The following is a 16,382-nucleotide window of genomic DNA, read 5'->3' as shown; positions in this document are numbered from 1 at the left end:
AACCGAGATGGTGAAAGTTCTTGAAGCAGACAAAAATATAACAACAAAACTGACCGATATTTCTAAAGGAAAGTTTATAATACAATTTTATGTCAAAACTGGCGTACTGTCAATATTTGACGGAGAGAAGTCAGTTCAAGAACAACTTACTGACCTGCTGCCAAAATCTGCTCGATGGAAGCTGTCGTTATGCCAATCTGAGGAGCCCCAGCAGGTTTCATCGAACGAATCTTCAAAAGAGCATCTTCCGTGAAAAGTGCTATTGGTTTTGTAAACTTCTTTGCTTTCAATTCATCTGGACCGTCTCTGTCACCAGTATATTGTATTTGAACTGTACCAACAGTTGAAATACCACCCATAAAGTCTTCTGAGTCAGCAAATGGAATGCCAAGCCAAAAGTTTGAACGGTCTCCATTTGTATATTGAGTTTTTTGACCTCCTGTATGAGTCCATACTTTCACATATGGCATAATAGAACTTTGCATTTCAGGGTTAATGGTTGTTGTGAAGTTGTTGTTAAAGTTCATAGCATCTAATGTCAAGTTGTATGACCTCATATCCTCAACTGTAGAATATTCTTCTCTTGGATAATATTTGCCATCTATGTTTATATGGTATTTAATACCAGGGTTGTAGAAGCAAGAATAGTCATTTATAGTTCGTCTGAACAGTACAAACATAGTATCTGCATGTTTCATTGCAGTTGTTAAGCAATATCTGTTCTTGCACCTGGGTCAGCACTTTGGTTTCCAACTTCACCTGCAAAGTCTTTGACAGATATTTGGTGTATAGGGAACATAAGTGGAACTGCAATATATTTGGCAGCTAAAGCATTTGAAATATCTGGGTCCAACATATAGACTGCAAGTCTGCTTTCTATTCTCTTGCATTCAAACTTTTCGCATGTGAACTTAACTGGGTCCCAAGCATCTCCAGCAGCATTGAAATAATAGTTTACTTCAGTGTTGAGGTTTGAGAAACCAAAGTCTAAGTCAACTTTGTTTTTGCAAAAGTCGGCGAATGACATTTTATTTGTTCCCACTACTTCTGTAAGAGTGAATGGGTCTTGTGTTGGTGCAATGACTAAGTTATTTTTGCTTGGAGTAAGTTCGATAGAAATTTTTCCTGCCCAGTTTGGCAAGTATCTTAAAAACCTGAAGATGAGGAAAGATGACAAAGGAACTCTAAGTTTCAGTTTTACTTTGGTTACTGCTGCTGCAGTTTGTCCAGAAAGGTTAACATAAACTCCTGGAACGTTAGGGTCAAGTCTTCTTATTTTCTCAATGGTTGCATACTGGTCTGTTTGTTCTCTAGCTTGTGGTTGTACTGAGTTTCTCAAAGCGAACCATTCATAGTTTGCCCATGTTACTGTTTGAACTAAGTCAGAGTTAGAATATATCTTATATCCCATGAAAACTTCTGGAGCATATTGGTATCCGACATAGAAAATTCCATTGCAACCTTTCTTGTCAGACAACTTGGCAGAAGGTTTTATTTCAATGTCTTGTTCCACGTATAAGAATGAGTTGTCAATAGAAATAATATGAAACCTGTCGCAAGCAATATCTACTGTTGTTGAAGAACCTTCTCCAAACTCACCTACGTTTCCATAAGAAACAGCAGTTGTATATTCGTAAGTTCCAGGAACTATTTCTGACCTTCTAATGGCATTGTCGCATTCGTTATACCATTCGGAAACATTTCCATTCATAGCATCCAAAACTGTTGGCGTTATATTCTGAGCGGCGTACATTTCATATGAGTAAAAATATAGAATAGTTGGATTTATATGTCATAATAGAACCCACTCCGACCAAGCTTTACTTTCTTCCTGACTGAGTTTTTAACTCTTCTTTTTCCTTCATTGCCCTCTGCTTGAAGTTGTTGCATCTTTGCATTATGTTCATCTAGTATGTTGCAAATTTCCCATGTCCTTTTTGCCTTTTGGCTCTGGTCGCCCATCTCAGGTAACCTATATCCTAGAAAGAGTTTGTCATAGTCTGTATTTGAGTCTTCGCGTATTGTTTGCATGACTCTTTCCTGAGTTTCCGGTTCAAGCTCTTCAAACAGTGCCTGTCCATATGGAATATGCTCGTTTCCAAATATATGTTTTTGTAGCCATTCTGGTTTTCTTTCCATGTTACCAACTATATCTTTTGTGAATGGGAAGGCTTCTACCCAATCTTTCAGTCTTGCGTCGTTTATTTCTGTAGTTGGTTTTATTTTGTCAAGGAACATGTTTTTCAATACTAACATTTCATTTGGTACTGTCCATTTGAGTTTTCTTAAATATTCATCCCTTCTCGGTTCATTGTCTGCAAAGTAAGTTTTTATGACATTTTGTAAACTTTCGTTTGCAAGGTCATGTACAATAGGTTCTCTTCCTTCTATCTCCCTAACTTTCTTTCTAAACTCTTCACCAAATATACCATCTCTATGGTTCTGTGTAGTTCTTTGAGATAAATGTTCTAGAACGTCAGGTGTTATATTTCCATCAGCCATGTTCATTTCATACTGGTCCAAAATATCTGCATCTTTCATATCTTTCAATGGCATTAAAGCCGCGCTGAAAATACCAGCTATATCTGGTTCACCATTGACTTCCATTGCGTCTACAACTTCTTGGAATTGAGGTTGTAAGTTTATGAACCACCTATCCGGGTTAGCTTTATGACCCCATCTCATTGTAGTTCCATCGTCTGCAGAAACAAAAGTAGGTTTGTTTCCATCTTGGTTAGGTTCTGAATGAACTTTAAACAATGTTTCATTTCTATATGTTTTTCTTGAAATTTAACCTTTTATCTTCACCGAGTTCATCCGAAGATTGAACGTTAAATGCTCGTAAGTAAAAAGGGTTGTTGTTTTGTGTACATTTTTTTTCAGTTCTTCCATTCTATGCTGGATATTTTCATCTGATGTTGGAGTCTTTTGTATGTCGGCAAACATTTTTCGATATTCTTCTACTATGTCAGCCGAATTTTTTTTAGACTCTTGGAAATATTCCATATTCTCCGCATACTCTTGTTGAGGGTCAAGATTTTTCGGCTGTTCCAAATCTTCATCTAGTTCTGTGAAGTTAGTTTCCAAAGGAAGGACTTGTTCGTTTCCTTCAGGCTCTTCTAGCTTTTGTTGCTGAACTATTTCTTCCATGTCTGGTTGTATCTGAACTAGTTCTTCCTGTGGAGTTTCTTGTACCTCATCTGCTGGCATTTCATATATTCCGAGACCGTTTTCAACAAGTTCCCTTTCTAAGTCATCCGGACTCATAAACCTTTCTTCTTTCGTTCCGTCTCTATTTTTACGCGTTTCATGAAGAGAGTTAAATTGTCATTTAGCTCTGACATCAAATATCTCGGAGTAAATTCGTTCATGTCATTTGGATGATATGCTATTAAATCATATCCTTAGCGAGCTTGTATTTTCCAGGTTTGAAATTATATCCCTTTGGTGCAGAGCCATAAAGCTAAATAGGTTCGGGTCAGTATTTCCATCCTTGAACTTTCTAATAGCTTCTTTATATCTGTCACTAAAGTCAATACTATCTGGGTAACCATAGTCTTCTTAAGCATTTTTAAGAATTCTTGGTTTCCTTGTTCTCTACTTCTTTTATGTCCTTGCTCTGTTTGTGGTTGTTGTTGTGCTGGTTGTCAGTGTTTTTGTTGGTTGTTGTGGTGGTTGTTGTGCTGGTTGTGGAGGTGGTTGTTGTGCTGGTTGTTGTGCATGCCTGTGTCTGTGTCCATGTGACGATGTAAATGTTCTAGGTAGTCCTGGTGCAGGTGCTTCTCTTGGAGGGTTTGGTGGTATATAAGTTCCACCAGCTGGCACATATGTTCCATCTGCAGCGTAATGTCCTACCTGACTTTTCGTTTTTAAGAAAGCATTTACTAGGTCTTTTTGGTCTGTTGTAACTCTTTTTCTTGACTTTTCACAACAGTTGCTCTAACGGCGTCATAGGCACTTTGAACTGCCTGTCTCGTTGCTGCATCTGTTATTTTCGTCATATTTTGTGCTACTTCTTTTAACTCTTTGTCGAAACCTTCAGACTTCAGTTTCTTTCCAGATGAGAAGTCGTTCACTTGTTTCACCTTACTATGAAGAGCTTCGAAAGCGTTCTTAAAGTCAGCATTTGTTAAAGCTTCATTTGAACTATCTTCATCCGCTTGTATTTTTGTCCTTATTGACCCTATGAGTTGGGCTGCTTTAGCGTTGGCTTGGGCATCTAACCAGTCATTGTTAGCTTTTATATATTCTGCACTTTTCATTGCCTTTTGCATGGCTGCGTCGTTATTTTTACTTTCTTGTGCTAAGTTTTCATACTGTACGGTTTGGTTTTGCAACTGTAAAAGTTTTTCTGCCTTTACATTTGCTTCAACTTCTTTTTTATACTCATCGCTATCCATATATGTCTTCAGGGCTTTTTGTTTTATCTCTTCATCTTTCAGTATTTTATATTGAGTAGTATGGTTTTTCAAATTTATGACATCTTGTTCCATTTTTGCTACTTCTGCTGCTTTTTCTGACACTTTTTTCGCATATTCCTCTGTACTTAGTTCTTTCAGTTGTTCTTCTTTCTTCTTTTTCTCTACGTTTAACTCATTGAGTTTCTTTGTCTGTCTGTCATATTCTAGTTTCTTTTCGTTTTCGCTTATTTGTTTCTGTATGTCTATGTTTGACTTTTTGACATCTGTTATTTGATTTTTGAGTGAACTCAAATTCATTTGACTTTGAGGGTTATAAGCTGTTCCGTCTGCAGCTCCACCATAGCCTGCCATTTTCGCTAAAAGTGCCGCTCTTAAACCTCCACTCTGTGCACCAATGACTCGGTTTAAAAGCATAGGATTGCTTGACATTTGTTGCAACATAGTGGGGTCATTCAGCATTTGTTGTTGCAACTGTTGTTGTGGTGTCAGTTTTACTATTGGATGTTTCAATGCTCTCTTCCTCTTACGTATATTCTTACGTAGCTTACGTGGCATTTTAAGTGAAGTTTAAAAAGCGGTTTTTGACAGATGTTTTATTGTGACTTCTTCGTAAAGACTTTGTTGAGATTTCTTCGTAAATGAGTGTAAATGACCCAAAAATATATTTTAGGGTAGAAGGTTAGATATAACCTCTTTTCTAACCTCTTTTCTACCCTCTTGAATTTTCATGAATTTCTTCGTAAAGACTTTGTTAAGACTTCTTCATCTAATTTCTCATGAACTTTCTTGTCTATGTTTTGTTGAGATTTCTTCGTAAAGACTTTGTTGAGATTTCTTCGTAAATGACCCTAGTAGTATATTTTTGGTGTAAATTTCATGAAAATTCAAGAGGTGAAAAATTAGGTGAAAAAACAGGTTATATCTCACCTCTTCACCTAAAATATATTTTTGGTGTAAATTTCATGAAAATTCAAGAGGGTAGAAAAGAGGTTAGAAAAGAGGTTATATCTAACCTTCTACCCTAAAATATATTTTTGGTGTAAATTTCATGAAAATTCAAGAGGGTAGAAAAGAGGTTAGAAAAGAGGTTATATCTAACCTTCTACCCTAAACATTATTTTTGGTGTAAATTTCATGAAGAAATCTCAACAAAGTCTTTACGAAGAAGTCTTGACAAAGTCTTTACGAAGAAGTCTTGACAAAACATTTACGAAGAAATCTTGACAAATTCAAGAGGGTAGAAAAGAGGTTAGAAAAGAGGTTATATCTAACCTTCTACCCTAAACATTATTTTTGTCTGATTTTACGAAGAAGTCTTGACAAAACATTTACGAAGAAGTCTTGACAAAACATGAAAACATATATAATTTGTGAAAAGTGAAACATTATATAATGTTTTCGACCAAGAAGACTAACAATTTTCCGAATAAAAACTTCATTTATACTAAACATCTTCAGGGCTAGAAGGCACGAAGTGCCTGGAAGCCCCACTACCTTTTTTTTTTTTTTTTTTTTTTTTTTTCAATATGAGAAATTGAATATGAGATAAAAAATGAAAGCCCCATTCAAATCTCACGTTTCTGCCATTAGCAATCCCTAAAATTTTTAGCTAATTTTGGGGCACATTACTTGTTCTCAATATATATCTAAAGAATTTATTTTTGAGTTCAAGTAGTTTCTTAGTAATTTATGCTGTATATTTTCATTCTAATATATTAAGGGATTGCGATTAAAAGTATTGTAATAAATTAAGGCCGTGTCATAGGGGCGTAAGTGCACCCTTAAGGCATTTTATAAAGAAAAATCATTACTAAGTCATCAAATATATATACATTTACAACAGATACCAAATAGCTATATAAAAAAGTAAAGAACAATAATTACAATTGAGCGCAAAGTGCTTCCCAATCTACCCAAAATTTCCAAAAATTGAGATTGTTACCACTTTCTGAAAATCTCTTAATTTCTTCCTTCTTTGTCTCAAATATTAGCATCAATACCATTAATAAATAAGAGTGCAACAGTTTTTGTATCATTGTATTTAACTATACATAACGAAGAATTGTTTTTCCTTCGCTGTTTTTGATATATCATTTACATGCATAAAGAAAAGGAAATTTGTTTTTTGTGGTCTCAAACGTTTGGATCGATACCATTATTTAATAAAAGTGATATAGCTTTTAAATCATTATATTTAACTGCATAATGAAGAAATGTTCTTGCTTAACTGTCCTTTGCGTGGAGATTAGCACCATGTGATATAAAAGCTTCAATGCATTCTTTATTAATTTCACTACCGAGTAAATAATCGAAAGCTGTTTTGCCTTTGGAATCTTTGAGGTTGACATCTGCGCCATGTGAAATGAGTAATTTAATAATTTCCTGCATATTGCTAATGGATGCAAAATGGAGAGCTGTTTGATCATAAGAATCTCTAATATTAAGATCAGCACCATTTTTGATAAGAATTTCAGCTATTTCTTCATAATTATGCTTTATGGCATAATGAAGAGATGTTTGGCCTGGATGACTTATACTATTTAGATTCACACCATAGGAAATTAGAAGTTCTACAATTTCTTTGTGATTATATTTTGTTGCAATATTAATATTTGGTTCATAACCCCAATCTTCTTTAGGATCTGCGCCATTTGATATAAGCATTTGAGCAATATCAAAATAACCATTTTTAATTGCTTCATACAGCGCGAAACCACCACCAGACCCTTTGATTTCAACCCCATGAAAGATTAAAAATTGCACCATCTCTATATTTTTGAATTTAACTGCAGTTTCAAGTGCCAATTCTCCATTTCTCCCTGCTAGTTCTGCTCCATGTGAAATTAATATCTCTGCAATTGATTGGCAATGTATAGCAATAGCAAAGCATAAAATAGGTTGTTCACTATCATAAAATGCATTAGCATTTGCTCCAAAAGAAAGAAGGAATTCTAACATATCTATATGTCTATGTATTATTGAGTGATAAAGAGGAGGCTGCTCAGATTTTTGTGGATTAATTTCTGCTCCATGATTCAGAAGAATCTCTGCCATTTTCTTGTTGTTTAGTTCGGCTGCATAATCAAGTGCAGATTTTTTGGATTTGTCTCTATAATTAACATTAATTTGACCAGCTTCTGGTGATTCTAATAAAAATTGAGTTATTTCATTGCATGAATATTTAACTCAATAGTCAAAAAGTGTTTGTAATTGTTGTTTAATTGTTGATAAATTGATATTACCTGATTTAAGGATATCAATAGTTTGTGGAAATGGTGTACACCATGGAATGATTGAATTTGGATCTTTTTCATACAAGAGAAACAATGCTTTCACATTTTGAGAATAATAAATTGTATCAAAATCAATTTTATTAAGTTCAGCAAGATCATGATCAAGAATGTATTCAACAAATTTGTTGTTATGAGAACCAATCGCACAATTTAAGCACTCATTATCAATTTGAAATTCTCTCATACATTCATTAATTATATCCGTATTTCCACCAATAATTGCATTTCTGAGACATTTTGGTGTGATTTTTCGATCTGAATTCGTTAAAAGAAAATTGAAGAGTAGGTGACAAAAGTGCATACTCTTAAACAACCGTCGGATTTCCGGGTGAAATCGTGACACACTTTCGTCTTTCGTAGGCAGTGGTGGTTGTTACAAAAGGTAACTTCGAATGTAGCGTGAAATCTGCAAAAAAAATTCTGAAATTTGAATGGAGAACACAAAAATTGAATAGTTTACGTCAATAAAAAAGAGAAAAATGAAGCCAATGTGTCTCGAACCTAGGACTTATAGCAGCAATCCCACTATTTATAACATTACACTACATGCATCTCTCACCTCAGTGAATGAGATCAACTATATGATAACTTTTTCCCCATTATATTCTTGTGGAAAAGTGACAAATAGCAACTTTGACCCTCTCTCGAAAATTGAAAATGTTGACAGAACCAAAATAAGCACAATTCTCAAGAACAGAATTCATGTGGAATATGTAATAATATTTCATTTTGATATTTTTAATATTGTTGTTAATTGCATATTCTTTGAATTTTTCAATTTGATCAAACATAATGAAATATCTAATTTCATCTTCTCTAGGGAATGATACATCATTTTCCTTAGTAATAATTTTCAAACATTTTTCGATAGATTTTGGTATATTGAAATTTAAAAATGATGATGGAAGTGGATAAATTTCATTGATTAAGTTATAAAGTTTTTTGTAAAGAAGAATCGATCCATAATTTTAACTAACTGCAGTGAAAAGGCTCGAAAAAAATGGAACTGGCTGAATTTTATATTTTGTGAAAAAGTTGTTAATTAAAGTTGTAAATAATTCATCTAATGCATCATTCGATTTTAGGTGAAAGAGTTTCTCATATACTTCAAAAAGGTTATCATATTGCTTTATAGTATCAAGATTCATATGATCAAAAAAAAAATCGAAAATTCAAATTTGTTTACCAATCTAGGGTTGCAAATTTGGAAGCACAGCATAAATTTGGCGTCAAAAATTTTCTCACTGGGTTTTTGTCTATCAATCCCAGCTCATTATATACGCAACCAATCAAAACTCTGATATGGGAGTCCAAGGCTAACTTTTTGTTGTCTACCTAATAAAAGAGGAAGCAGCATTAGTGAGAATAATCGCAAATATTCAATTTAAATTATCTTTTTATTCTTAATTTAAAGTGACAAAAAGAATAAAAAACCTATTCTAAGACATGTTGTTATGTAAATGAGACTAGACATCATATTTTATGTTATGAAAAAAAAATATTTAGAATTTTAGAACAAAATAAATAGAAAAAATAGCATAACTTATGGATGTGCGTATATTAAATTTAATAAATTAAGAGAAATTATTTTTGGCGCCAAAATTATTCGTTAACTCTCAAATTTTTCTGAGTCAATAAGCCGCCAAAAAAGTGTCATTTCTTTATAGGAAAGGAAACCTATTTGACGAACAATCCGGACACTAGTGCCTCAGCGAATTTCCCCAAACCCACCAATCCCCTCCTTGCTGTTGTGCACCATCGATGGAAAGTAAGTCATCAATAGTCTCTTTTCCTTGGACTTGAAATGTAAGTCTCGGACGAAAGTAAGTCTGACTTGAAATGTAAGTCTCGGACGAAAGTAAGTCTGACTTGAAATGTAAGTTTCGGACGAAAGTAAGTCTGACTTGAAATGTAAGTCTGATTCTAAATATAAGTCTGATATTAAGATAAGTTTGTAACTAAAATTAAGTCTTATTCCAAAAGCAAATTTAATTGTATAATAAGTCTGGATCTAGAGTAAGCCTTAGTCTACAGCTATTCTGTGTCAAAAATAAGTCACGAACCATAGTAAGTTTCGGACTAGAGTATGTCTGTAATTCGAATCATTCATATTCTTCAATTATCCCGCCAAAAAAATTATCGTCTTTTTATCATACCATAGTTTTTATCAATCTCGTTCTACTAAAAAACCTTTATATTGGTGATTTCTTTGTTAAACCCGTATTTTTTCATGTGAATCTTATTGTATAAACTCTAAAAGTTCAATTTCCGGTTGAAAAAAACTTGAAAACAATTTGTATTCGACGAGTTAAAGAGCTCTATTTATTCTAAATTTTCCAAAAAAAATTAGATTTCGTTTTTTCGCTTCAAAAAATGTTGTTTTAAGTTTTAAAATTTGTAATTCAAAATTTTTTGGAAAGATTTACGATTTTTTAATACTGCGAATGAGTTTTATTTTACATACTCTATTGATAAATCATATTTTTGTCGAGATATAACTTTTTTTAAAAAAATTATATGCAAAGAGTGTTATAGAATTCTAGAAGGTATAGTGCATAATTTGAAGTATACTATCAAATAAAGAAATTTTACAGTTTTTTAGTTTTATTTAGATGTACGTTATTTTAGATGGCTTCGTCGAAAACAAAGCATGTCTGTTAAGTTTATTCTTAACATGGTAAATAAAATGGCAACGAAGCCCAGTGTACTGCGTCTTATGCCGTAGTTTTTGTTATCTTCATACTCAAATACAACAAATACAAATAGATTTATTACGAAAAAACGTATAAAACAAATGATATATTTATTTCTAGACAAGTTGACGAACATGTAGCGCAACTGTATCGCTTTAGAGAACAGTTCTTCCAACACCTACTCATTCAGTGAAAGACTGATTCACATTGTTGCTGGTAAGTCTGATTGCTTCAGATAGAGAGCATGAATTGCTTCTTTATCATCTAATCCCCATCCCCCTTGTTCCCGATTGGATGACATGGACAATTCATCTTTCTCTAACGAAACAAAATGACACTTTTTTGGCGGCTTATTGACTCAGAAAAATTTGAGAGTTAACGAATAATTTTGGCGCCAAAAATAATTTCTCTTAATTTATTAAATTTAATATACGCACATCCATAAGTTATGCTATTTTTTCTATTTATTTTGTTCTAAAATTCTAAATATTTTTTTTTCATAACATAAAATATGATGTCTAGTCTCATTTACATAACAACATGTCTTAGAATAGGTTTTTTATTCTTTTTGTCACTTTAAATTAAGAATAAAAAGATAATTTAAATTGAATATTTGCGATTATTCTCACTAATGCTGCTTCCTCTTTTATTAGGTAGACAACAAAAAGTTAGCCTTGGACTCCCATATCAGAGTTTTGATTGGTTGCGTATATAATGAGCTGGGATTGATAGACAAAAACCCAGTGAGAAAATTTTTGACGCCTTTTCTGGAAGTTAAAAGATTATATGAATATTCATTTGTTGTTAAGATTTATATGATATGTAATGCTTGTTCATAAGATAAATATGCTTGTATGATAAATAATTAAATTATTTCTATAATCACTATATCTAACTTTAATTGATATTGATGAAATTTACTATATTTCGAAAGGTATTGAATATTCTTTATAATGCAAAAGAAAAGGAAGAAATCAAAACAATTTCATTTACAAATGTTTATATAATTGGTAATCTAAAGAGTGAAAACATAATATTAAAGATATAAGATGCAATTCCTCCACTGTTGTTTTCAATCTCTTCTTAGGAAGCAAAATAAGATTCCAAATTTTGGGAATCTTTCTTTCAATCAACTATAATGTGTACATGAAATATTGTGAATGACCTCTTTATAGCATACATGAAATATTGTGAATGACCTCTTTATAGCATACATGAAATGGTGAATTTTTATTTACTTCCAGATCAAGAAAAAAATGTAAACAATTCAAATTAACTTCCAAAAACTTTTTCCTTTATTCAATTTTTTGATACCAAATATGTTCAATATACTATTTTATGCATTTTTATTAAAAATTATTTTACAGCTTCAAAAAACTTCTTCTTGAATTCAATTTTTTATAATGAAATGTTGTAGAATATCGTTTCTAAATGCACTTTAAAACATATTTTAATAACTTCCAAAAAGTGAACGTTACTTCCAGCCCTTGAATTTTCTCCAATTCTCTCTTAAATTTAATAAGCCAAGAATTTTGGAAACTTCCAAAGGAAATTTCCGGACAACGATTAGGTCATTAGCATTGCTAATTCTTAAAGATGCTCAAATCATGGTTTAAATGGCTCAGTATATATTATCGTATGTATTGGCTGTTATGAAAGACACCGAAAAAATTCCAAAAAAGTTCTGGATTTCAAAATGTAAAGTAAAAAAATAATTTTTTTATAATCGTCTTTTAGAAGTTGTGTTTTTTTGAGATTGGAAACTTCTCACTTTTTTCCAAATTTGCAACCCTATACCAATCAAACTTCTTTCGGATTTTGCTATATATTTCGATATGCATCAATTCCAAAATCAAAATTCTGATAAAAACCGGCTAAATTGTATCATAATTTGAAAAAATTTTGACTAATATAGAGCCATGGAGAAAAAGGAGAAAAAAAATAAGTCATAAAACCAAATACTTATAACTATGATATATGCATCTTATCGGGCAAAATTGGCACCCTTCGGACGCCAATTTCGCCGGAAAATTTTTTAAGAATTGCCAAGTCTGCATCCTTATATAATGAACAAATATTAAATTTAATTTTGAATTATTTTTTATTTGTTAAATTATTGAATTTGTAATTTAAAAATCAAACATGACGCCAGGGGAATATAATATCATAGGTGGTTCAATTACTTCTATTTCACTGTCATCAACATGAGATCCATGGGATTCAAGTAATTCGATTAAAGCTTTTCCATTAATTAAGATATGTTCTTTTGCAATATATAGTGCTGTTTTGCCTGAATTATCCTTCGCTTCAATATCAATGCCATGTGATATAAGTAATTGTGGCACATCACTGAATTTTTATATGCTGATGCATGAAGAGCAGTTTGTCCATCTTGATCTTTTGCATTGACATCTAATCCAAGAGAAATAAGATATTCAGCCATTTTTTCGTCACCATTTCTTGCAGCAGTGTGAAGAAGGGTTTGACCATAATAATTGATTTTATGAATGTCAGAACCGTGTGAAATAAGAAGTTTTGTAACTTCATAGGCTTTTTTGCACACTGCATATTGAAGATATGTTCTGCTGCAACAAAAAATTGCATTTAAATCAGCTCCATGGGAAATAAGAAGTTCTGCGATGCTGGCGTTGTCATCCTCTATTGCATAATGAAGAGGTCCTTCATTCTCTCCATCTGCAGGATTTACATTTGCACCGTGTGAAATAAGAAATTCCACCATTTCTCTGCGATTGTTTCTCACTGCAACAATAAGAGCTTTGGTCACTTTTGAAGGATCTTTATTTAGATCTAGGCCATGTGATATGAAGAATTCTGCTTTCTCAACATTATTAGTTCTTGCTGCATAATAAAGAACACCTCTTCCTTCATCATCATATACATTGATATCAGCACCATGTGAATAAAGAATATCAATCACTTTGTTAGAATTATTCTCTACAGCAATAAGAATGGGTGTCTTTTTAAATTCATAATCATTCGAATTTACATCCGCACCGTTTGCAAGGAGAATTTCAACCATTTCTTTACAATTAAATTCCGCAGCAACAAAAAGAAATTTTGCTTTATTGATATCTAATCCACGTGAAATAAAAAGTTCTAATATTTCTTTCCATCCATACTCTACTATATAATAAGTTGCTGAATTGAATTTATAACCTTCACGATAAATATCTGCGCCATGCAAAATGAAATATTCGCAAAGAGATGGTATTTTAAATTGGCAAATCCAATACAAATATTCTTTGAAAATTCTTTTAAAATCAAAATATATCAAGCATGCATCAATATTATTGAATATGAGACAATAATTTTTATAAAATTGTATATCGTATTATGTGAGCAAAAAACTGACAAAGTCATTGTTGTGTGAAACAACTGCATTTTCCAGGCAATCCTCATCTGGTGTTTTATATTTAAGACATTCCATTACTATTTCTTGATTTCCTCCTAAAAATGAATATCTAAGGCATGTTTTTGTGATTTTTGGTTTAAATTTAGTGATCAAAAACTTAAAGCAGTTTACAGAACCATAATAACAACATAATTCAATCAATGTATTCTTATGATATTTATAAGGAAAGAAATCATTTTCAATGACTTGTTTTTCATCAAATCCACTCCTTTCTGTGAAACCTATAAATGATTTAATGTCATCTTCCATTATTGATCTGTAAATTGTGTTTTCGTTGAGGAATTCTATGGAACAATTTTCATATTCGGTTTTTTTCAAATATGAAATTTTATATTTGTCGTAAATAAGCTTATCAAATCCATGACATAAATATTCAAAATTAACATTATTTGGTTGATAATCTTCATATAATTTTTCGAAAATCCGAAAGTATGACATCAAATAACGATTGTTATATTGTATTGCATATGAAATAGATTTGACAAATGTTGATGGAGAAATTATTTTTGTTTCGATGATTTTGTTTTTGATATCTTTGTAAATTTTGTCAATTTCATCTTCGTCGAAAGTATGAAGCCTGTAGAATGCTTTAAAAGTATCAGTGTAATCTTTCGTTAATTCAAAAAGTTCTGAAATATTAAAGTCACTCTCAGTCATGATGATTTGTGAACTGAAAAAAATTTCAAAAAAAATTATTATCGTAAAATTTATTGTTCAAAATTTTCAAAAAAAAATAGTCGTAAAAGCTCAAAAAACATCAACCAAAATGATATTCATTAGATTCTATATGAGGAATACAATGATGATGTATATGGGATACTAGAATTTTATAAGTCTCATTTTGATTTGTAGTGCGAAGATATGTTGAATAAAATTTGGTGATCTGTAGTGCGAAGATATATATTCCTCCAAAGTTCTTTCAATTTCATTTAAAGGGAGGAAAAGTGTGGGTGTTGTCCTCTATATATAAAATTAAATTTATCAATAATATAGTGTGAATTAGAAATGCATTGGTATCAAACTTTCATGTTTAGATTCTCACTGGTTTTATTAATTTATGATAGTAGTATATGTTGAAGGGTTTTGTGACTTTTTTTGTAAACGTAAGAATTCATACATTTTTGAGCGATTTTGTATCATTTTTTTTTACATATGAAGTAAAAAATGTATGATTTTTACGGTTTTTATTCTTACGTTTTTGAATAAATCAAGATTTAAAAATTTTCAGAATCGTAAGAAATTTTCACTAAACCCATACATAATGAAATAAAAAAAATAAAAAAAAAATAAAAAAATAAACTTTAAAAATTCATGTCTTACATTTTTTGAATAATTTATTTTTTTAATTCGTATGAAAATGAGTGTCAAGACTAACGACGTTAAAAAATTGGGATTCACAAACGAGGAAATAAAGGATATTTAGAGGAGGCGAGTTATGAAGTTAATAAATATTATTTAAGAAAATTGTCAAAAATTCGCGGAGTTATTAAATGATTTAGATTATGATGGAAAAATGAATAAAGATGATGTTATAAATTTCTTATATCCCACATCTGAAGAAGAAAAACCTAAAGAACCTGATGTTTTCCCTGAATATTATGAAGAACGGATTAAAGATGATGAATATGATGAAATTGAAAGACTGGAAAAAATAAGAGATGAAATAGATGAAAAAATTAAGGAATTAAGAGAAGTTGAAAATATAATGAGAATGAAGTAGAGGGTTTAATGAATATCCCAGCTTCAGAATCAGAAGTTCAAAAATCTCATGAAGAAAGATATAAAAATTACTTTTTGGAATCTACTAAAAATTTATTAGATGGTGAAATAGATGAAACACTTTCAGAAGAAGGCACAAAATTTATTCATAAACATAAGTTACAATTTATTGACGATGGAGATTATCCATGTATTATTACTTTCACCTCCTCTTGATTCTGAAAAATTCAAAAAAGCACTGAAAAATGTAACATATGCAACAAATACGATTAAGAAAGAAGACCATGATATTTACACAAATTATTATTTAAATAAATGTGCAGGTGTTGATAAAGTTTTTGATTTGTTAGATAAAATATCAAAAGAAACAATTGTTACATATAAAATTTTATGCGATTGTGGTTTCATTATTGAAGATACTAATAATGTTTCATATGAAAGAACAGCACCGAAGAAGACGAAGTTGAAAGGTCTATACCATTCGTTATTTAAGAATATAAAAGATATGAAAACTTATAAACATTATATTTATTCATTTATTTCAGAAAAAATGGAAGCAACCACCTAAAACATCATCTCATCATTTTATAGCTATTCATACATTCCTTTTCAAAGTTGTGAAATTAAATAAGACAGGAATTAGATTTAATGTATCAGGGTACGCATTCTTGAGTAAATTAAAATGTATTCGTCACGTCGCAGATGATAAAAATTTATGTGTTCTTAATTCATTTTATGGACTTTAGCCCTGGACTTTAAAAAAAATAAACTTTATTTTTATTTATTTTTTAATTTTTATTCTTACATAAATGAACAAAAACGG

General features: G+C 31.3%; 5 protein-coding genes and 3 pseudogenes across 8 annotated transcripts, besides 4 other annotated features; all 8 read right to left on the bottom strand.

Moving 5' to 3' along the window:
* Positions 1-5,943: part of a mobile genetic element that runs on past the window's edge.
* TVAGG3_0911050 lies at positions 147-1,753 on the bottom strand (annotated as a pseudogene). The gene has a single exon. A coding segment is annotated over exon 1 (1,607 nt).
* On the bottom strand, positions 1,786-2,434 carry TVAGG3_0911040 (annotated as a pseudogene). The gene has a single exon. A coding segment is annotated over exon 1 (649 nt).
* On the bottom strand, positions 2,796-3,740 carry TVAGG3_0911030 (annotated as a pseudogene). Its single transcript has one exon. A coding segment is annotated over exon 1 (945 nt).
* TVAGG3_0911020 (protein of unknown function, DUF4106 family) lies at positions 4,010-4,976 on the bottom strand (the record flags this gene model as incomplete). The annotated part of the gene is made up of 1 exon (XM_051251798.1): positions 4,010-4,976. A coding segment is annotated over one exon (967 nt), but the record flags the coding sequence as incomplete, so codon positions are not given.
* A 237-nt stretch (positions 5,944-6,180) lies between the features above and the next one.
* Positions 6,181-6,202: a mobile genetic element.
* A 442-nt stretch (positions 6,203-6,644) lies between these two features.
* Positions 6,645-7,475, bottom strand: TVAGG3_0910990 (spectrin binding; the record flags this gene model as incomplete). Its single annotated transcript, XM_001311037.1, has 1 exon — positions 6,645-7,475. The coding sequence occupies one exon, from the start codon at positions 7,473-7,475 to the stop codon at positions 6,645-6,647; it is 831 nt and encodes a 276-aa protein (XP_001311038.1).
* Positions 7,476-7,607: 132 nt separating this feature from the next.
* Positions 7,608-7,898, bottom strand: TVAGG3_0910980 (temperature-gated cation channel protein; the record flags this gene model as incomplete). Its single annotated transcript, XM_001311038.1, has 1 exon — positions 7,608-7,898. The coding sequence occupies one exon, from the start codon at positions 7,896-7,898 to the stop codon at positions 7,608-7,610; it is 291 nt and encodes a 96-aa protein (XP_001311039.1).
* A 96-nt stretch (positions 7,899-7,994) lies between these two features.
* Positions 7,995-8,024: a mobile genetic element.
* Positions 8,025-12,658: 4,634 nt separating this feature from the next.
* On the bottom strand, positions 12,659-13,447 carry TVAGG3_0910960 (Ankyrin repeat family; the record flags this gene model as incomplete). Its single annotated transcript, XM_001311039.1, has 1 exon — positions 12,659-13,447. The coding sequence occupies one exon, from the start codon at positions 13,445-13,447 to the stop codon at positions 12,659-12,661; it is 789 nt and encodes a 262-aa protein (XP_001311040.1).
* Positions 13,448-13,759: 312 nt separating this feature from the next.
* Positions 13,760-14,497, bottom strand: TVAGG3_0910950 (protein of unknown function (DUF3447); the record flags this gene model as incomplete). The annotated part of the gene is made up of 1 exon (XM_001311040.1): positions 13,760-14,497. The coding sequence occupies one exon, from the start codon at positions 14,495-14,497 to the stop codon at positions 13,760-13,762; it is 738 nt and encodes a 245-aa protein (XP_001311041.1).
* A 931-nt stretch (positions 14,498-15,428) lies between these two features.
* Positions 15,429-16,382: part of a mobile genetic element that runs on past the window's edge.

Source organism: Trichomonas vaginalis, chromosome I (assembly GCF_026262505.1).
Source record: "Trichomonas vaginalis G3 chromosome I, whole genome shotgun sequence".
NCBI lineage: Eukaryota > Parabasalia > Trichomonadida > Trichomonadidae > Trichomonas > Trichomonas vaginalis.
This window is presented reverse-complemented; position numbering and strand designations above follow the sequence as displayed.